The sequence below is a fragment of the Syngnathus typhle genome, linkage group LG2 (genome assembly GCF_033458585.1).
Source record: "Syngnathus typhle isolate RoL2023-S1 ecotype Sweden linkage group LG2, RoL_Styp_1.0, whole genome shotgun sequence".
NCBI lineage: Eukaryota > Metazoa > Chordata > Actinopteri > Syngnathiformes > Syngnathidae > Syngnathus > Syngnathus typhle.
Window position 1 is genome coordinate 5,936,826 of NC_083739.1, and position 22,307 is coordinate 5,959,132.

The window sequence follows — 22,307 nt, forward strand, 5'->3', positions numbered from 1 at the left end:
AGAAGGGGAGGAAGAGCAACCAAGGTATAAGATATCTGAAACGTGCCAAAAGAAAGACTTGGCACAGAGGAAAATGAATAAAAAGACAATAAAGATGAGAACACACAACGACTGTGATGTTATGAATGGTCCATTAGGGCCGGGGTTGACCTTTGAACCCACTTCATTAATCAAGCACCGTCTGGACTGATGTCAAAGGTAGATGCCACACATGAATAGCATGAAAAACAAAAAAGGCCAGAATGAGATATTTAACATGGAAGAGACAATTTGGTATTTTTTTTTTCCTCGGAAGTGAAACAGCTTCATTGCAGCATAAAGAGACCATGGAATTGAAAATATTTTGATAGCAATAAGGCCACTTTGAAATATGAATACAAATCTGATATGTGAGCTATGTGCTAATAAGAATGCAAAAATAAATTCACAGATTGAAAATATTCTGTCAATAAGTCAACATCATTTAAACAGGTTGGTGACATTCACATCTGCAAAAACAACACAAATAAAAACGTTAAAGAAAACACCCACTCTAAATCGAAAATGCAGTATTTTATGAAACTACAAGTCGCTCCAAAGTGTAGGTCACATTTATGTGGGAAATTTATTTCAACATAACAGAGACCTAGAATAGTTGAGCTCATACTCACGCCCACATTGCACGACTATTACTTTTTTTTTTTTTTTCGGTGGTGGTTGGTAAATACTTTTGAAGTATTCGCCAACCGCTAAAAGAAAGTCAAAAGGATTAGGGTATGGGGATTTTGCATGCCAGTCAGAGCTCTAATTTTGAAATATCTAAAACACACCTGAGTATAAGTCACAGGACCAGATAAACCATGAAAAAAATTGTCATTTAAAGTCTGAAAAATATGGCGCAGTCAAAGCCTAGAAAATTAAATATGGTTTAAATAGAAATGGCCATTTTAGCCGTTCATTTCAACCTGTCATTTCTGTCTTGGCCTGCTTTACATGCAGTCACATTTTCAAAGACTAAAAAAAGTTGTATCCATGTTTTTGCCAGTCTTGACATAAACCCTGCAGAATTGTGCAGGGGAAAAGAGGGGGAAAATAATTAAATGTGTCAATTATGAGCATGAATGCAAATGTACTCCGGTCCCTTGACAGGCGCGATATGAATCTGAGTTATTATTCTCGATGTTATTAAATAAAATAATTGAAGATGTTGCACTAAAGCAATATGGAGGTTACCTTGATTTCTCACAGCTCAATGTTGACATGGACTTATTTGCCTGCAATTTGGGCATCGCTTCATGTATCCATTAAACGTCATTATGAATATTTGTCACATAAAAGGAGCCTAAATTTTCTTGAATTCTCTTAAAAGTAGTCTTTAAAGTGACGCAGATCAGAAAAAGGGGAAAAACTTTTTTCAAATGTGTTTCAGGGAAATAGGTTAGTTCTCACCATGAGTCCTTTTTCATCTCCTCCCCTCTCTGAGTGACGGTTTGCATGACATTTCTCAGCGGACCCTAACGTCCCCTCCTCCGCCCCAGCCTTCTGCCGTGAAGTCTCATCGGGACCCTGTGCTGCTTTTCATTACCATGCATCAGTCGTGAGGAAGCGACACGCTCAAACGTGCAATCCCCCGTCTATTATGACCCCAATGAGTGTTTCCACATTTCATGATTTTGTCCCTCTTTGTTCTTCTTTTAAATCTTTTCAGTTGTCGCTTATTTCTCTATTCCCTCACTACTGTCTCCCCTTCTTCCGTGCTTTCTTTCCATTTTGTGTGATGTCGTCCCAGAAACCTGCTTTGCATGTTTATCTTATTGTCCCATTCTGTCTGAATGCAGAAAGAAAACTACTTCTGAGACTGCTTTAGGAAGCAAAGATCCTGTCTAGCTTTCCCGATCTCAAATCAGACTCCTTTCTGTGTGCTTCCTCATCAGGTACTACAGCTCTGAGATCAGCAAAGAGCAGCACTAGAAGTTGAGATGAGGAAAAGAGAAATTGTATCTCCAAAGTGCTGACATGGGTGTTTTTTTGTTTTTTTTTGACTCACAACTAGAAGTGGGTGAGGAGTGATCAAGATAAGATGGTTGCAGAGTTGATGAAACAAAGCCACTTGAGGTCAAGGGGGGGGTCAAGGGTCTACACAAGAGATGCTCTGCAATGGAGGAGTCGAAGTGTTGGTGAAAGACAGGAAGAAAGACAAAGAAACGGCCAAGGTGGCAAAGGAGCATACAACAGGAAAAGAGAAAATGGCAAAAGCCAGACATGAATAATGACAAGAGTAATGGTAGGACAAATGAGCAGGAGTCCATTTCAAGATGACTCCTTATATTTGTTTTGTTTCCTATTAATTGATTTATTCAAAATGCCATCTTGAATTTAGGAGTCAGAGCAGTCGTGTAAAACATATGACCAGATATAAATTCAATCTGGTCTATAAAACCAAGTTAAAAGTGACAAACTTCGACAGCGACCATTGTGTATCGTGGTAAGACGGGGGCAATACAGTATACCGATTTTACTTGTAATCCTATGCATTAAAACAAAGGGGAAAAGACCAACTTATTTTTTTTAATAGATCAATAAAAACTGACGTACCTTGTAGGCAGCCCCTCCATGGATGATGGACTTGATGAAAATGCCCAAGTCCTCGCCAGTCTCTCTAGACTTGTTGCCCTTCAAGCTCACTCCGAGGCCGGCAGAACCCGTCTCATTGAGTGGGATTTCATACATGAGCTGCTCCCTGCCGTCCTCCAATACCAGACTTCCAGGATCTTCATCTTTCTAAAAGACAAAGAAAGATGGGCGATGGAAGCCCAGTGTATGAATGACATTTAGAAAGATTAAAAGCCTCCTTGCCCACTTTTAATAACTACGGCTGTGTATGATTGCTGAATCTTGAGCTTCAAATCAAATGAACTGATCTTAAGTTCTGACACTATTCGTTCCATTCAAAACTCAGATATTGGGATTGAGAGATAGTACAGGCTGAAGGTAATCCTCTTTTAAATAAATACACAAATAAAAATAACATGGACCAGAAGTTGAGTGGAGGAGCAGGTGTTTTGTAGTGAAAAAATAGATGAAGGCGGGGAGTGAAAAAATAATACAGTAGTGTCGAGAGGTTATTCCCTTTTTGAAATGAAAGCTGCAGATGGAAAGCGAGCCATCTTTAAAGAACACATAATAACCTTTTCTTACTTTCTCCTACTGGAGGAGGCACAGAGGAGCATTTAAAAGTGATAAGCCATCCCTGAGGTATACACGCTTCTGTCGCTCAGTGCTGATTCTTTACATTTAATCTCTCAATCCCTCCCTTTCCGCACCCTCTTTGTCCCAAGGCTCTACTTTCTCCCTCTCTTGCTTCTATACAATGTAAGAAAATGACCATGAAGTCGGCAACGGCAGCCAACGGTGAGATGAGGTGAAAAGGGAAGAAAACTGTCATTACATCTTTGCAAAATGGAATGTAAGCAAAAAGCACTGGGTTGCATCACTCAGGGACAAGAGGCACCACACTATATCTATAGAATATATATAATAAAATATGTATGTAGCAAGTTCTGATAGAGGATTTCTCATTTCTCACAGCCTCCTACTGAACTCAAGAGTGCCACTTATCGTGCACAATGTGATCTCAAGTGGCTGCAAATACTGCTCTAATTGACAAGCCTTTTCGTCTCGTGAATGTATCAGCGGCATGGAGGTCATCAGTAAAAGCAAAGTAACAAATAAAAGTAATAAATCTCTCTTATTTGTGATGTGCCCATGGATATGCGACATGCACAGATTTGTGTTGTGCGGTGTTTGGAGTACCGTATTTTCCGCACTATAAGGCGCATCGGATTCTAAGGCGCATCTTCAATGAATGGCCCGTTTTAAAACTTAGTCCATATTTAAGTCCATATATTTGGACACGCCTGCCGTAGTGGCTCAATATTGGTTCATAGATAAGGCGCACCGGATTATAAGGCGCACTATCGGCTTTTGAGAAAATTGGAGGTTTTTAGGTGCGCCTTATAGTGCGGAAAATACAGTAATGACTCCACCAGTGAAAATAAATTGTCTTTGAAATGGTTCAGTTGTTTTCTTTACAAATGCTAGGCTTCAGTTTCACAAGTAAAAAGCCATGAGCCATGTTCAACCTTCTCCCACCACGCTTGTAGTCATGGTAACAAAAGGCGCTCTCGTCATCAATATCCAAGTAGAACAGGCGGTGTTAATGTTTGCTCATTTTCAAGAGAAAGGAAAGCTTTCTTTTCTTTTGTGAGTCTTATCTGCTGATATTCTTTATCTTGGTGTATTTTGACCGACACCTGGCAAGTGTTTTATGGTCAGATAAAAATGCATGTTGGGGCTATTTTATTTCATGATACCATGGATACGTAATTGGAAAAATGTCAAATAAATACACCTGGCAAGGGTATCTCGACAAATTTGTTGCTAAAGATAGCGCAGGCAGTTGGTATGCAAATACGTGTAAGACATTAAGAGTACCCCATTCAATTTTGGATGCTCAATTTTCCTCTAATGCAGATGGACATGTCTTCTGTAAAAAAAAAGTCACAAGTCATTTTTGCTAAATATTTTCCGCAACGATACATAAAAAAAAAAAAAGCCTTTAAAAAAAAAAAAAAGTCACTCAACTATTTCTCTCCAATTTAATACCGGGATTTCAGTACAGGCTTATTTTTATCAACAAAGCATGCGAGGTTCTGTCAAAAGCAGCTAAACTACAAGGCCGACTCACAACTTCCTGCGTAAACTGTGAAAGACGACTCGGGTGTTATCCTGGGAGATTTTGAATACCTCTGTAATCCAGTGGCACTCGTCAGCTAAATATGGCCCAATCAGAGAAAGACTGAGATGGAATGGCAACAGGCACCAAACCAAAGAAACTGTTTATTTGTTGAATCTTACTGCTGATGTGGCACCTGAGGCTCAATTTGATATCCCCCTGATGCCCTTTGCTTGAGGGCACATTGCGTCCCTGGGGTGGCTGAGACCTCGTGGCTCCGTTCTGCGACCCCTGCTCCCTGCACTAATGGCCTACAGCAATAGCTTTTAAACAAGTTTGCAGCCAGGAGACAGACCACCCTCTTCAACACCCAAATGACCGAAAAAAAGAGCTTTTTCTTTCTTCTGGGTGGGGTGTGTGGAGTGAATGATACACAGTGATTACATACAGAGGCTTTTGTCATGGAGGATTTCTAGACGGGGGTGGTGGTGGGGTAAGGGAAGCTTCAAAGCTTCGGGATTAGTGATGAGAGCGACATTCAATTAAGATGAGATCTTGCAGTGTGCCACAGTGGCGGCGGAGCTCCCAATTAATCGCCTTAATGTCTGCTTGGATGGCGCTTTACACCTTTGCCACACAATGAGAAGCGGGGAAAGCTAAATTAGTGATTGAAAAGAATGTCAGTGCTCGTGGTGGGCGGAGGTGAAGTGGTGTCTTTGGGTGACAAAATGGAAAAGACCCGGCGCGGCAAAGTCAATTTCTGCTTGGCGAACTCTTTTCCTGCACACTGATCTGGCCTTGCAGGCTGGGGTTCAACCATGTGCAGAGTGACCCCTCTATCCTGTCTTTTGTATGGGGGGAAAAAAAAACTCGCATGGCATGCACGCACGCACGCAGACACTTTGATTCCAACTCACTTCATTACAAAATATCTCATTTATCTCCAGCAGAAATGTGGACAGAAATTTAGGGGCAATTAGAACTTATCTTTGTTTTCATTGCAGAAAAAGTGTTCTCGAGAAGAAACATTTGCTGTATCCAAATAAGGAAAACTCACAGGCTTGATTGAAAATGGACCAAATCGCCTTGCAGCTCAGTTGAGCGCTTTGGCTGTGTGACGTGCTGCTCACGAAACATCAATAGTCACGATTAAAACGAATCAATCAGAAGCTCAGCTCGCTCTCCGTGTCAAGTCGACTTCTACACAGAAGGTAAAAGCAACTATATGGAAGCTGGAGCAAAGAATATAAATCACAAGGTAGTTTGGCACCGGTGTGATGAACTGAGCAATGGAACCCTTTTAGCCAGATGACCTGATCCTTAACTGCAGAATCAGCAAGTGTCCTTTTTTTGCAGTGATGGACATTAAGCCTGCTGTTATTTAAACAAGCGGGAAATCTTGTGAAATGGTGTACATTATATATATATGTATATATATATAATGTATAGCAAATATATTATAAAATATAAATTATAGCAAATAAATGCAATGACAAAACAGAAGTTAAAGACAGGAAAACTATTATTTATTTATATATATATATTTTTTTTTTTAACGTGTGTATTTATATATATATATATATATATATTAGTTATATATATATATATATTAGTTATATATATATATATATATATATATATATATATATATATATATATATATATATATATATATTAGTTATATATATATATATATATATTAGTTATATATATATATATATATATATATATATATATATATATATATATTAGTTATATATATATATATTTTTTTAAATTTATATATATATTTTTTCCTTCAAATGGAGTAAGTATTAAGTATTCTATATAATACTTCAAGTATTATGTGTACATTGTTGTTAAAGTCGTTTTCGATTATACTGGGTATTAAGTGTTCAGAAAAAAAAGTGTGAAATACAATGGATAGAGAACAAAGGTCCCAGTTTATTATTATTGCCCACAAGGAGGACAATGTCAAAATGGTGACCTCTGAACCCTTCAGCCTGAACAGGTAAGGGGTCTGTCATCACCCGTTGTGTGCCAACATGCGCGGCTGTGTTCACACACTTCCTATGGGACCGCTGTGGCTTGTGTGCGACTTCCTCTGGCACGGCTGTGTCAACAAAGCGTAGCGGGACAGGAAAGCTGGAGCGTGCTCTGCGTATGTTTGCGTGCCCATCCATGCGTGTGTTTATAACCATAGGGACATTTGATCCTTTGAGTGGGGATGGGGCAAAGTGACAATGTGCAGGAAATGGTAAAAAAAAAAAAAAGGGATGATAAAAGAGGGTGGGATGGGAGGGCACAGTAAAGAGGGAACAAAAGTAACGATTATCGAGAGAGACAACTAAGCTAGCGATGCAGATGAAACGAGAAACTGAGCTGGCTCCATTATCGTAAAGTTGAGCACTTCCTTACCAATTCCCGGGGCATGAAGACATCCTCCTGTCGGGCGACTACCATAGAAACATTTTCTCCCTGTTTGGTACTGCGCAGCATGGCCACGAGTTCTTCTTGACTCCGGCCAGTCATGTCCATTCCGTTCACCTAAACGTAGATTTTCACTCAAGGTGCTTTGACATTTTTGGATGTCTGATCATGATTTTTCTGAGTCTTACCTCAAGGATGCGGTCACCAGGCTGCAGGCGGCCATCTTTGATTGCTGCACCGCGTTGCAGTATATTCTTCACCAGAATTGGTCCTGGCCCACTAGAAGCTGAGTCCCGAGTCACCACTGTGAATCCCAGACCATCTGCACCTGCAGGACGAAATCATCAGAATAGACTTTTGCATGTCTGACCATCTTTTTTTTTTTTTTTTTTTTTTCTTCAAGCATTCTGTCGTAGACTTGTAAAATGTTATTTTGCATTGCTCAGTCGTGGTGAGCGTATTCTGCCAAATATGTATCTAATACTCAAATATTTGTTGATAAATGAAAACTGGTGTCAAAATTCAAGGCTAATAACCTACCGTATTTTCCGGACTATAAGGCGCACCTAAAAACCTAAAATTTTCTCAAAAGCTGGCAGTGCGCCTTATAGTCCGGTGTGCCTTATATACGAACCAAATTCCTAAATTTAAACTAGCCCGAAGCATTGTGTCATGAAATCAATCATATGTGGCCCGCTGAAGACTATGAATTATGAATCAAAAAGACTATGGATCATTATTTTGTCATTATAAAGTAATTTGTTGCGTCTTAATATGAAATAAAAAAGACAAAATGGAGAATTATTTGATTTGGATTAAAAATCTGGCATGATGCATTATAGTCCGGTGCGCCTTATACAAGAACAAAGTTTTAAAATGGGCCATTCATTGAAGGTGCGCCTTATAGTCCGGTGCGCCTTATAGTCCGGAAAATATGGTATTTGCTTATTTTTGGAATGTGGGAAGAAACCAGAGTGCCAGCAAACCACTACACCTACCAGCACCTGTCAAAGAATGTCCATCCAAACATTAGACTTTGGCCACACAAGTGTTTTATACTAAACAAAGATTTCTCGTTTAATAACTCTGAATCGACTAGTTGCAACCATTGAGTAAGAAGGAAACGGTTCACTTCTTACTTGATTAGCCAGAGTCTGCCTTTTAATTTCACGTGTGAGCAGCCCTTGCCGTGGTTAAAAAAGATGGGAGCTTAGAGAGAAGAATATGGGCGGTATAACTCGACTCAGCTTCCCTCCCTGGGATGCAACAGGATTTCCACAGAGTTTCCTCCAAACCAAGAGCCGGGGTTTCAAATGAATGTGTGTGAGGCCACACAAAGGGACGAGCCATTAACCCCGGAGAGCGTATTGCACCACGCGGCTCCTTTCACAGCCCCGCAAACCCAAAGCTATCAGCGATATGTGCAATGCTTGCCGTCTGTGTGTTATTGTGTGTAGGAAGAGCAAAGCCAGAGTGGCATACGAAGGCAACACACGATGCTATCTGTATGTGCTCTAAGCCTCTGCCTGCCCTACATTAGCGCATCTAAACCCTGCTGCCTGTCAATCACAAAGACGGAAAAAAAAAAAAAGCTGTAGCTGAGCGAGAAAGCATTAGAACCCCGTCATATTCTCAGCTCGCCAAAAATCAAACAACAGATTGATATATGTGAAATAAATAAGGAGTAAAAACCTTTCAACGGCAGCGGCCCAATTCTTTCTACTTCATTTTGATACCTTCAAGTCAAGTATGGCCAGTACAGGCTCTGCGTTTAGATTTCGTCTTGAGCTTTCTTGTGTCGAGTTTCTGTTCTCATCGTTATTGGTGGCTTTTCGCTGGGTACTCTGGCTTGCGCCCACATTCCGAGAAAGTTAAGTTGGAATTTTAAAAGGGGTGGAAGGACCAAGTTTTTTTTGTAGATGGTTAATAAAAAAATTGAAATATGTCAGTAAAATTTATTAAATGGGTACCGTAATTTTCGGACTATAAGTCGCACCGGGAGTATAAGTCGCACCAGCCATAAAATGCCCAAAAAAGTGAAAAAAAAACATAAGTCTAAGTCGCCCCCCCCCACCCAAACTATGAAAAAAAACGCGATTTATAGTCCGAAAATTACGGTACTTTATTAAATAATATTATTAATATGCCATGGTTTTTAATTGTCCTACATTTTTAAATGTAATTTAATTTATGAAAAAAGCTATCAATGCTTTTATTTTACATGATACTGCCTTTCACACAGCATGGGGCCCAGGCCCATTTCATCCCAAGCCCGGAATGAGGGGGAAATAAACAAAAAGGAAACATTCTTTCAAAGAAATGTGCTAAAGAAATCACGCAAGTCACTGCGGTGACCTCTGATGAGACAAGGAGAATGTTGCATTTAACAACTAATAGTTTTATTCTATTATAAGCAACTAATCAGTATATCTTAAGATATTAATTTATTCAACAAATATGACGGGACTCCTAAGCCAAAATGTTTAATGGGCTTATGTGGAGTGTGTTGTATGTGGGCCGCAGTGGTTTAAAGTTTTTTTTTCTTTATAGCAAAACGTGTAGATGAAATATGCAGAATGTACCTTTCTTCAAGTCAATTTTGATCCTCTTGCCAGCTTTCTTGTTTGCAAGGCTGGCTGTCCCAGGCACACCAGAGCTCTTATTGGCCGGAGGGCTCTGCCGGCGGCTCCTCGGAGGTGAAGAGCGAGCTGTGCGCACTGGAGGTATGGGAGAAGACCTTTCCGACTGGGACTTGCTAGACTGAGAATCTGCTAGTATAGGGTTCACAGGGGTTGCCACTGGGTTTAGCGGAGGTGGCTCTGGGGTTTTGGTTCCTGTATTTTGACGCCTCAAGATTTCATTGGGTTTGGAATCTTGTCTGGGCACAGGATGCAGATCAATTTTGGCACGGGTCACCACTGGACTTTTTGCTTTTAAGTCTTTGCTGTCGCCACTGAACAGTTGACCGATCAGGCCCTTCTCGTAGCGAGCTTTGTTGGCAACGGAGACAACTTCCAGTTGCATAGAAGGGGAGGACAAGGACTGGCGGAACACTTCCTGTGAACTACAAAAAGAGAGAAATGGAGTTGAGTAATCTTTACAAAATTTCCTTACGACAAGAAAAATCACAAAAATTGTTGGAAAATCTTTTGTAAATATTTGTGACCTTGAAGGAACCCTGATAAACGCTAATGATGGGCAAATGAAGCTTCGAGGTGATTCATGAACCCATTGTTGTGTTTACTTAGACCTCTAGATGGCACTCTGTTCACCGAAGAACTGAAACCTTGCCATTTCTTAAAACGCTCACTTTAAACCAACATTGGCATCTAGAGGAGCCAAAGAATACAACAACTGGTTCATGAAGCTTCATTTTCCCACCACTAATTAAACACTGACATGAACCAAGCATTCGCTTGTTTGTCACTCATAAAATGAGCTATACAAAGAAGAGGAAGAAGAGTAGAACCAGGGCAGACAACGTTGGTGTGTGTGCTCTCGGACAGAAGCGTACTAAAAAGAGGCACACTACGAGATAGCGCTTTTTTTCCTGGCGAACTGAGTGACAGGTAAAGAAAGTATCAGCCTACAGCAATGGCGGATGGGCTTTTCCAGTTTCAGCTCTTAATTAAAACCTTGAGACTTAATCCCAGAGTGGTTTTCCAATGGCCAGTTCCATTTTTTTTTCATGAAATAGATTTTTTTAAGTTCATCAGGGTGGCGAAAAGGGACATAATGGGGAATAGACTGAAAACCTGAGAACTGAGAATCAGACACTCGTGGAAAATCCACATCTCTGTTCAAGTCGCAAGGGTTAAACCTTGAAGAAAATCTCGTCCCATGCTAAAATAGACTTTCTTTGTTGTGTCAATGTAACCAGCACTTTTAAGTTTCTACGTTTTACAGACGTCTTGATCCCGTCACAAAATACTCACTCTGCAAAGGACTTATCCTGAAGCTTGATTCCATTGATTTGGACGATACACTCGTCCTCTTCAAAGATATGCTCTTCCTTGGTGCGACTGTTTTCTTCAATGTTTTTAATGTGGAGGCCCAGCATTCTGTACAACACACAGAGGAGAAAATATCAACTCAAGGAGCGTGAATACTAGTGATGGGAAAATGAAGCTTCATGAACCAGTTGTTGAATGGCTTCTCTAGATGGCAATGTTGGTTTAAAGTGAGGGTTTTAAGAAATGGAACGTTGGTGGGCTTTCAGCTCTTCAGTGGACAGAGTGCCATCTAGAGGTCTAAGTAAACACAACAACGGGTTCATGAATCATTTTGAAGCTTCATTTGCCCATCATTAGTGAATACATCCAGCAGATGATGTCATGGCAGGATTTGATTATCTCATGGATTTCCAGTCAATATTCGAGTGGATTACAAATTGCAGGAATCATGTACGGGTGCATTTACGTGTGTGTGTGTGAAAGTACTCACCTTCCACTGAGAGAGGAGCAATATGGTATGACTTCAATACCAAGGGGCCCATGATCTCCAATTAAGTTGACCGTTCTCGTGAGGGCGCTGCCAAAAAAATGCTCATTTACAAATACTGTACAGTGTTTACATATTCAATAGCAAATCGAGTACACATGTGCATATACACACACGTACAGACTGCTAAATAGTTTCTTTGCATTTTCTCCCTGAAAACACAGATAATACAAATTAGCTTGCAGGTAACTGTGTTTGTGTGTGTAAGAGAGAAAGACTGGGATTCAGGTTGCTGCTTCACACTTTTTATCAAGCTGCTTCTTAAACACCCAAAGCTGCTGGACAATAGAGGTGAGATAACCATATGAGGAAGGCCAAGAGGAATCCAGATTGAGCCCCTGTAATAAGCTTGGGCTAGATATCAACTGTGACTGAGAGCGCATAAACAAGGATGATACCACTCAAGATAAAGACTTTTTTTTTGCCCATACGTGACCTGTATCTGATTATTTTATGACAATCTGAACTGCTCAATTACATTTTATTTTCTTATATTCAACCTGGGTCGCTTTTACGTGCCGTTTTAAATCGGATACGTTTTGGATTTTTCGCAACGCGACAGCAGTCCGAGCGAGCCATCCAACCTCGATGCCATCTTACGCTCCACTCAGGCAGGGAGACAGACTGCTTGGGAGGGAGATTGACTCAGTGAATCTGCAAATTCGAGTAACAGTATTGAATTTATATTTGGCTTTAGAGGAACAGCAACGTGAGCCTAACATTAGCACTTATGTGATAAGACTGTATCAAAAAATGTCAGTGCTTGGGCAGCGTCTGCTTGACTTGAAACATCCAACTACTACGTCACGGAAGGAAGCCATCTCGATAGTCATAAGTAAAGATGTCCATGTCAATTTTGGAGCTGCTTTCGGGCATTTTAAGTCAGTCTGTACAATGATTCCCAATGGGGAAATTGTGATCGCTTCCTTCCGTGACATCATCAACCAACACATGGAGGGGAGGGGTGTGTGGCCCTATTCCTCATTAAAAGTGGGTGTTTTAAAGGCATCCATTGTTTCACTATCTCTACAAGCCTGTAGACTACCGTATTTTCCGGACTATAAGGCGCACCTAAAAACCTGAAATTTTCTCAAAAGTTGACAGTGCGCCTTATAGTCCGGTGCGCCTTATAGTCCGGAAAATACGGTAACTGGAATAGTCAAACACTCCTCTGTTAAACCGTGACAAACAAGCAAGTGATTGAACATACAAGGAATCAACATACACACGACTGGAGAGCAGAGTTACACCTGAATTAAATAGTGTTCCCAGCCACCCTCCCCGTGCCCTAAAAAAACATTTATTATTTATGCCCATTAGGCTGTGTGGACTACTTCATCACAGTTGGACAGCTGGTGGAGGAATCAATCAGTTTGTCAACAGCCAAGAACCTGCTGGAGCCTGATTGGTAGGACATTTAAAATGCTTCACCAATGTTGCCAGCATCTAGTGAAAGCAAGAGCTGAAGGACTTGCCCGCACATATCCGGTCAAATAAGATTTTTTTGTGTTAGTGTTCACATTGCACATTGAATGTGCCTTCAGTTTGTCTGGTGTGTGAATATTTAAGTCCCGAAAATAGAGTGATTCTGAAAGAGGTGAAAATATGTTCAGTATTTTGGGGCAATGAGGCGAGGCTTTTTCATCGCATTTCATGGAGATGTCCCTAAGGACGACGTCACGCCATTGCGTCACGTAATAACCGAACCGTCTATTTATCTAAATGACTACTATTAGCATGAATGTCCACTTAATGCTTTATGTTTCAAGTGGGATGAAATTAAAGTCAAACCTGAAGTTACTCCAAACAACGTTGCAGATTCACAGACAATCAAAACGGTCACATAAGAAAGTGGCCCAAGTCGCATTTGAAATAAATAAATAAAAAATATATAGATAAATAAAAAGCTGAATCGAGCTGCAGTGTGAACGTTGGCCTAGTTTGTTTTACCCAATGAGAATATTACAAATGAATGACTGGTATTCCTTTTTTCTGTTTATATTTCTTAAATTCACTTTGTGTATAGCAGCAAACTGTCTAGAAATATTTTCACTGGGGGCAAAATATCTTAACTTAATTCAGCAATTAGCAAGGCTTCTTTATCTTCTGTTAATTGCTACCCGCCTACCCTCAGTGAGAACGATACTTGTCAGAAGTGAAGCTTATTACTCACTCATCAGCGAGGCCGCAACGCATTTAGCTACACTAATAAGCAGCTCAAATTTGTTGCAAACTAGCTGGTTGTGCCAGCTAATCTTTTCGGGACAGTCTACACGATTTGAATAAAACTTTTGAATCTGAGTTTTGTTTTTCAATGTGTTTCAATGAGTTTTAATTTTGATCTGCACTCTAACGCAAAACCGCTCAGTTTGAGTCTTGTATTCAGGAGATAAATATTAATTTGGGAAATAGATGTCAGTTTTTATGTTACCACATTACATTCATAGTAGATATTTAATCTACTAAAATATATATATAGTAATAAACAAGCAGATTCAGACAGTACCTACTCACACATTTATGATGTGGACCAGTACTGCACATACCAGCATGCATACATTTTTATATTCATAGATACTTTATAAAATGGTAAACAAGCTCATCAGCTGAAGCCACAGCTTGTTAGTGCAACATGCTAATATGCAGAACAGCTCACCAATTTCAGCCTCTTACCGACACAAACAAACAAAGTCATTCACCGAGAGGGGGGGGAAGCGGGGTGCTGCAGGATGAATGAAAAGCGCAACAAGGAGTGAGACAGATGGAGCTCCCACTCGTGGTTGACTTCCCCGACATCAACGGGGACCGAGTGCCTAACGAACTTGTCAGTGGATGTCGCTGAAATGCAGTTTCTTCCACCGCCATCCATCTGTTACCATGGCAAACTATCTGTGCGAGCTGGTCCTCTACTCTGTCACGGTGCTGTCAAGATAACCCTGTACTGTAAAATGGTGAAAAATCCCCCCCCCCCCGCCTCCTAAGCCAATTCATGTCCAGGCCACCTGTGAGCTACAGTGTGAGCAATTAAATAATTCGACCTCTTTCCAAACATACTGTGCTGGCGACAGTCACATGTTGATTTTGTTATGACATAACAGATATGGATAACTTCCCGTGGGAATTCACGACACAAACAATAAAACAGTTTGTGCAATTTCTAAGCATTAAAAGAAGATGCAAAAACGTTAATGAAACTTTCTGTTAAAAAAAAATTCTAGTCTTTGTCCAGTCTTGCAGCATTAATCTGTTTCCATCTATATGGGTTGAATACTAATGTTTTACAGAGTGGCACAATCTTACCTAAATGAGACCTGGTTCATCTTGGTCGGATATTTTGGACCTCCCTTCAGCGCATGGTTGATTTCCTGAAATGATAAAAGGACAAATTTAGTCAGGGCTGCCAAATAAAAAGATTTCTACAATCTTCTCAGTTAATACAAAGCGATCTGCTCTCAATTAGTGGAGTAAACGAGCACTGTCATCATCAATCACCTTCGCAAATTGTTGCCCGCCGGTCTGTGAGCTCCGCCACCAATGCTTCCCTCTCTACCTTTGTGTTTACGTCTTTCTAAGAGGTCCCACCCCCACACTGCATCACTGACCTGTGTCATGCAAGGATCTAGGTCTCGGTCAAGTTCGTCTGCAAAGTCAACAAGCTTGGATCAAATGGACGAGGAGTGAGATGTTCAAATAAATTGAGGATAACTGAAGCGGCCACTTATGCAAGACCTTGAGACACCCTGTCAAAATGTTCCCAAATCATTAAACACAAGAGGGGCACAATTCGGTCTTTCTGCCTCATCACTTTTAGTTTGTCACAAGCACAAATGGCTAAATAAAAAGAGCCCGCCCACCAGCTCTCTGCACACACCCCCATCATAACCAACCTGCCCACCCCGAACGAAAAACATACAAGCAACACTGACAGTAAATCACAGCTCGATTACTATTATTACTATCCCCCCAAATATTACCATCTGATAGGAGCAAACCAAAAAAATATAGAGAGAAAGCACTAAACACATGTGCATATGTCGCTTGAACAAACAGTGACCTACTTATGCGGGCAGTTAGAGATTATCTCACAATAGAGTGTCTATTAGGCTGGGGGGGGGGGGGGATGAGCCAGAGGCGCTATTGTTGCTGAGCATCTTCCCGTGACCTAATGCAAGACGGGTTGCTGTCAAGCACCTAAAACATGCTTCAGCAAAAAAAAAAAAAAGCACCTTGTGCTTGTACCTTGTATTTCCACCTGCTTAAATTCTAAAATTTACTCAAATTCAGCCACATGTGATAATAAATGAACACTTCATATAGTATGACGTAAAACGCATACTGTACTTGACAGAAAATACACAAACATGACCACGAAAGGATCAAGCACCCAGTGGCTAGCGTGACGTTAATCCTCTGATTAAGAGCGATTCTGCTCGGACATAAAATCATCATAATAATTCTGAACCTCACTCAGTCATAATATTCCTACTTTTTCAATATACACAATCACATGTGCATTTGATTTCGTGCGCGCGTGTTTCATAGCAGACTCAGAAATGTGTACAGTTGTCATACGATGCATGTCAGGTATGTGACAGTGTGTGTGGTATGTACACACACGGCAAAACCATCACTGACCTCACATCCATCACAACCATAATGAGATTCCAAAAAAAATACTGCAGTCACAACCTCTGGGTATGAGCATGCATGCTGCCGTAAGCGCACACAAGGGAACACAAGTAATCAATACTTGTGTCATTTTTTTTTTTTTACATCATAAGGAACATTAACACCAGACAGAGTAACGCAGATAGGTGTGACCTCTTGCTGTGTTACACCACACCTCAAGGTGATGAAAATCTGGAGGCTGAATTTTCGTCAGGGTTCGATCAAGGTTCGCAATTAGTCGCAAAGATGTTTTGATGAAGAAAACATTCCTTACATGTGCAACCGTTCCTGGGTGAGTGAGATCTTACCTTTAGTGGCAGTTGTGAATAATTTTAAATTGAGTTTCAGTTTTTGCGGACTTCAGTTCCAGACCAATACATTCAAATTGTACAACTCATGCACAGTTTTTTAGATGCAATTATACAAGATTAGAAATTCTGATTCAGTTTCTGGCAGCACATAGCCAATAACTTTTCGGACTCAAATTGTAATGAAGCAGTCTGGAGTTTACTCCATGAAGGAAAAATAGAATCCATGCTGTCTTGGAGCAGCTCACATGTTTATCGCCCACGAAAAGTAGCTGCTTGAACATACACGGGAAAAAATTATTCTTGATCCTTCCTGTCTTTTGAGGGTGGTTATTGTTACTAAGACCCCTGGGAACAGAAAAATAAAGTAGGCCTAACATGTCATTTGAATCATCCGAAATAATCCAGTGTGTTTAAGTCAATTATCGTTGCATTTGATTCCTTTAATGATTAGTCATTGCTGAGTTTGTTATGTTAGTACCACATTTCCTTTTCCCTTTTCTCACGCACATTGACGCACAGATGGAAACACAAATCATCAAAACTGTGCTATTAAATGGCGGCATCTTTGGAAAAGATGGAGTGCACTTCTGTTTCAAAGTGCTGCCCGAAGCACAGTCCAGGGTGAACGCTTCTTCGTCTTTGTCCTCAAAGAGGGCATGCCATAAACAGCAAAATGGCCGATGGGATGTCTTCATGCTTGGGTGATTTATTTCCTTTCTTCTATTTGTCCAAGGCATTTTAATGTAATGGTGGAAATACCGAAAATATTCTCATATACTTCTAGAAATTCAGAAAATCGGTTAACAATAACTCACCATCTTGGGGGCTTCGTTGGTTTGGTCATGGTGTGTTGATGGATTGGTCATCTCAATGGGAGGGGCCAATACTGAGTCACTGCTACTCCTCACCAATAGGGGGGTGTCTGCGGCAAAGAAGGAAGTTTCGTTTATTAAAGGGTTTTTTCTTTTCCAGCAAAGAGCAAAGCTCAAAATGATATTCATTTCCACCGCTGAAAGGAAAGGAAACGTGGAGCTCTCTTGCATAACCAAAAATAAAATAACATTCAATTGCAAAAATGCTAAGCTAAGCAGACTTGAACTGCTTGGACAAAACCAGTCTGTTGAAATTCAGACCTACTGGCGGCTTTGATAAAAATGGAGGTAATAACATGAGGCGTGCATTTTATTTATGGCTGTGTCACGAACCCAGAGTGTCGAAAAAACACCTCCCTGTTCTTCCAACAATAATTTCAAAGCTTTCACAGCGCTGACATAAACATCTTCACTCACACACATGTAGGTATATCAATCTTTGCCCCTGGCCAAAGCAGCAGGGTGAGAGAGCAGCAGGTTTGAGTCCATCAAGAAACAATTCAAAAGAATCTAATTTGGAGCTTTGTGTTGCCTTGGGCTTTTAATATCCAGCCTGAAGGGAGCTGGTGTGGTAGAAAATCCTCCGTCAGGGTGTGGTCACACCCAGGACAACAGAGAAAAATCGGAGTGGGTGCAGGATAAATGAGAGTAGTGTACTGAAAGATTGTGACAAAAAAGGAAGCAGAAAAGTGAGAAAAAAGGGGGCATACGAGAAAAATCCTCTCTTTTCCTGTAATCAATCTCTCTTTAGGGGGCAGTGACAAGGTCCTGATCAGACGTGGGTAGAATAGAGAGTGTCAAGAAGGAAAACAAGTAGCGATGAAAAAACTGAAGGGTGTGTGTGTCGCTGATAAAAAATGGTCACAGATATCCTTTCACACAGCTTCCACATGTCATGTTCAGGTTTGTCCAACAATGGCTTGAAATTATTTCCCACATCTCAGATTACAAATGCTAATTGTACCTGCGCTTGCTTGATCCGACCTCTGGTTGATTTCAACCCTACCACCAAGCTATTTAAATACAATCAATTGACAAAATTTCTGTTTATCTCCTTGAGACATAAGTCCTTTTTTATTTAATGTTCCATGCATCCCTCGGGTTTTTAAAGGCGCACTATCTTTGAACTTTGGTTAAACTCACCCTTGGGTCAAATGGTGGTGAAACAAGACTGCCTTGGAGACACTTCTGATGACCATTGAAGGTTAAAAACAGGTAAATGTATGCTTCCTCTCCTCGCTTGACAGTGTTTTTGAAGAGATTCAAAGGGGCTTCACAAACGTATCTGCTTAGAACTCGCAATCTGCTACATAGCTCCGGGAGCTATACTGCAAAGACTTCTTGTGGTCGGTTCTGAAAAAGTTCAGTACCGGTTCAGTGAGGGGGGAGTGGTTCCAACAAGGACGTTTGGGTCTGAAAGTTTATGAACCTATCAGGGTCACTGATGATGACTTGCAAGCATAGTGTGTAGCCTACTGACTGAGTACGTATGTTTGTGTGTGCACGTGTGTGGTCTGTTTGTCTGGCAATCGACTGAGCAAGCCAGTTCAGCCTGCTCATGGGATGATACGATAAGGACGCTCTTTCTCCTCGTGCGTGTGTGTGTGTGTGTGTGTGTGTGTGTGTGCGTGTGTGTGTGTGTGTGCGTGTGTGTGTGTGTACGTCTTTCCGTGTAGCAGAGAATCAATGCAGGTCTAATCATCCCACTGGGCCAGTGTGAAGTCCAATCATCCTGTTCAAACAAGTCGGTCCGTCACACGCACGCACACACCCAAACACACACTTTGACGCCTAACTGATTACAGAATGACTCCTTATTCCTTCCGCTATTACTCAGCACGATTACATGCACACTATAACCAGATTATTGTAAATAATTAAATTGATGTAAGAGCGGCAATAAAGGAATTTGTCTAAAACTGACTGTAAACGGAGATTGCATGGTTGGTCAAAAATGAGGTACACAGATAATGTGGACATACTGTGATATATCTACACACACACACACACACACACACACACACACACACACACACACACACACACACACACACATACGTACACACATATACTGGCCTATTTTACTTTGTCTGATAAGGGGTATTTACTTTTTCTCATAGTTTTAGGTTGGGTTTTTTTCTTTATGAATAAAATTTGCATACTTAATTCATTTACTTGGAAGTTTAAAATTGGTGTCATGAGCTGAAGCATTTAAGTGTGAAAAAAGTTCTGAAATCACAACCGGGATGGTTACTTTCTGACGTGACTGTACTACTGTTTAACTAACAAAAGCTAGGTCTTGACGTCAGTCTGGCTCTTCACAGGATCACTTTGTAACTAAGTTAGTCGGTTCATTTGGGCTGGAGGCAGGATGGCGCGACAAGACTGTTGGATGAGAAGAGGAGCAAGAAGGGCTATAATAAATCCTTTCATGTTCAGCCAAAAAGTACAGTCATCAAAATCTAGTTAGGATGTGAGGCCGTGCGGGGAGTGCGAGGAAATGAGATGGAATCGGGTCAAGGCTGAAGAAGCCAGGTGGTTAACTGGATGGCAGGTGGTACAGGCTGAATAGCAGAGTGGGCAACACACAGCTGATAAAAGTGGACTGGGGCATCTTGACACGACGTGGAGACAGATTTACAAGTGTGTATCTGTTCAGCTGGGAAATGGGGGCTTTTACTGGGACTGTGAATTTGGAAAATTGAAAAATGTGCTGGTGTTTTATTGATGTGTTGCTAAATTAGGAGTTAATCAACTGAGTTGTTAATCTATGGATTTGTTCAGCATCCAGTAGTTGGAGGTAGAAATAAAACTAAAATAGCATAAAAACAGACTTACTTGATTTGAGGGTGGCCTCGTTGACTTCTATCTCTCCTTTGATTGGCTCCTGTAGCTGCACATGTGAATAGTAGCTCAGAGGCTCTGGACTGGGTGTAGCACTGGAATCACCATTAGAGATGCTTTCCCTGGGGCTGTCCGTCATCCCACGCTGCACTTCAAACAGCGCCACCAGCTGGAAAAGACAAAGTGTCAATTTGAGCTCCACCATTTGCAGTTCATTTCAAGTTGGACCAAACTATTGCGAAAAATGACAGATTGGCCAATCGCACACAATCACTGGGCAATTACAAAAATGGATGCCTTGTGACTTCGACTGCGTGAGCATGTATCGGGTTCTGAGGCTCCCAATATGGAGTACTGTAAAAAAGAAAAAAGAAAAAAAAAAGCACTTTTATTAGCCTGTGTGAGAGCTTCTATGCAATTAGTCGACTAATCAAATCACAGCTATGTGCAAATTAAAGATAAAGACAATTAAGATGATACAGTCCATTAAACCTTTATTGAACTTTGTAGCTTTGCAACAGTATGTTTATAAATGTTACTTTGAGTACTCCTCTTTCCAACTTTCCAAACACATCATTCTGTTCCAGAGTATGGGAACGAGGGAGGGACAGAATGCGAGAGAAATGAAGGGAGAGAGGTTACGCTGTTTATGATTCAGTGTCACTACAAACTTACAAGTCGCTGTGTTTTGATTGGAATTCACTGACTAATGCTTCTGTAATCCATAGCACACGCTACAATATGTTAGTGTAACCAAACATGACGGGACATCAAAAACACGCTGTAACTCATCGTGTTAGTTTTTATGGAAAACATTAAATCTTCTGGATGACCCCCAAACATTTGAATGGTAATGTAAATTGTGATAATTCACCAAATCCTGGCAGCCCTACATTTGACTGGATGTCATTTTCAAAATCGCCACATTGTGCAACTGCGATTCAAATTTTGAATCGCCCCAAATGAGATTGACAACTCAGTTGCACACAAGCTTCCTGTAATTGGAGAACTCAAACATGAAGACTCAAGCTGTGAACAAATATATGAACCAATTTAGAGTACCGTAATTTTCGGACTATAAGGCGCACCGGAGTATAAGTCGCACCAGCCATAAAATGCCCAAAAAAGTGAAAAAAAAAAACATATATATGTATATAAGTCGCTCCTGAGTATAAGTCGCCCCCCCCACCCAAACTATGAAAAAAAGCGCGACTTATAGTCCGAAAATTACGGTACTTAAGCCTTCATAAGACTGAAACATTTTAAAATGCATAATTTATTTTCTGATGTGAAAATGAAATTTGTGCGCCCGTGCCATGACACGGGTGGCAAAATGAGAAAGGCACAGGAGATGAATAGGATAGAGGGAGGGCAGGAGGACAACAAAGCATCCTAATTGAGACAAGGACTCAGCTTCTAGAGCAAATGAGAGCGCGTTTATCAATAGTAGGGCTACGCCTCTGCTGATGTGTGGATAATGTGGATAATGGGAGGGTGGAGGTGGTCTCATTAGAAATCTGACAAAGTTAAGGGCCGTAACTGTGTACAAATAAAAACAGTTTTGTGTGTTTGGGTGTACGTGTGTAACTAAAGACAGTGTGACACACATTTTCTATCTCACCATGACATCGTCCTTCTTCTCAACCTCCCATGATTTAATATCAGCATGACACCTTCCCACGCAAAGATTTGACACTTGCATGCTTTCACTGTGTGCATGCATGGGCATGTGTGCACGTGCACAAGCGTGCATTGGAGAGACGACTCCAGGGGATTGGCAGTTGCAGAGAAGAGGATGAAAGAAAAAAAATAGACTTGACACCAACAAAACAATCTGATTGTGGTGCTTGATGAATGCATTTCTAGCTCTTCCTTTATCAGCTTTCCTCTTTCCCTTCTTATCTCCATCCATCCCCAGCGGCCGTCTCTCGCCCCCCCGAGCTTGCTGACTGCATCAATCAAGGAAGA

At 40.9% G+C, this 22,307-nt stretch overlaps 1 protein-coding gene across 2 annotated transcripts in view; it reads right to left on the reverse strand.

The window, feature by feature from the left end:
* The window catches only part of LOC133170671 (partitioning defective 3 homolog B-like), an 83,205-nt gene that overhangs the window by 49,193 nt on the left and 11,705 nt on the right, over window positions 1-22,307 (reverse strand). For both annotated transcript variants that reach the window (XM_061303778.1, XM_061303787.1), the window contains exons 3-11: window positions 20,334-20,508; window positions 17,439-17,545; window positions 14,945-15,009; window positions 11,588-11,674; window positions 11,080-11,205; window positions 9,727-10,208; window positions 7,333-7,472; window positions 7,133-7,261; window positions 2,575-2,760 (exon numbers count right to left, since the gene is read on the reverse strand). In XM_061303778.1, the coding sequence (XP_061159762.1) occupies window positions 2,575-2,760; window positions 7,133-7,261; window positions 7,333-7,472; window positions 9,727-10,208; window positions 11,080-11,205; window positions 11,588-11,674; window positions 14,945-15,009; window positions 17,439-17,545; window positions 20,334-20,508 (1,497 nt within the window). The remainder of the gene's footprint in view (window positions 1-2,574; window positions 2,761-7,132; window positions 7,262-7,332; window positions 7,473-9,726; window positions 10,209-11,079; window positions 11,206-11,587; window positions 11,675-14,944; window positions 15,010-17,438; window positions 17,546-20,333; window positions 20,509-22,307) is intronic.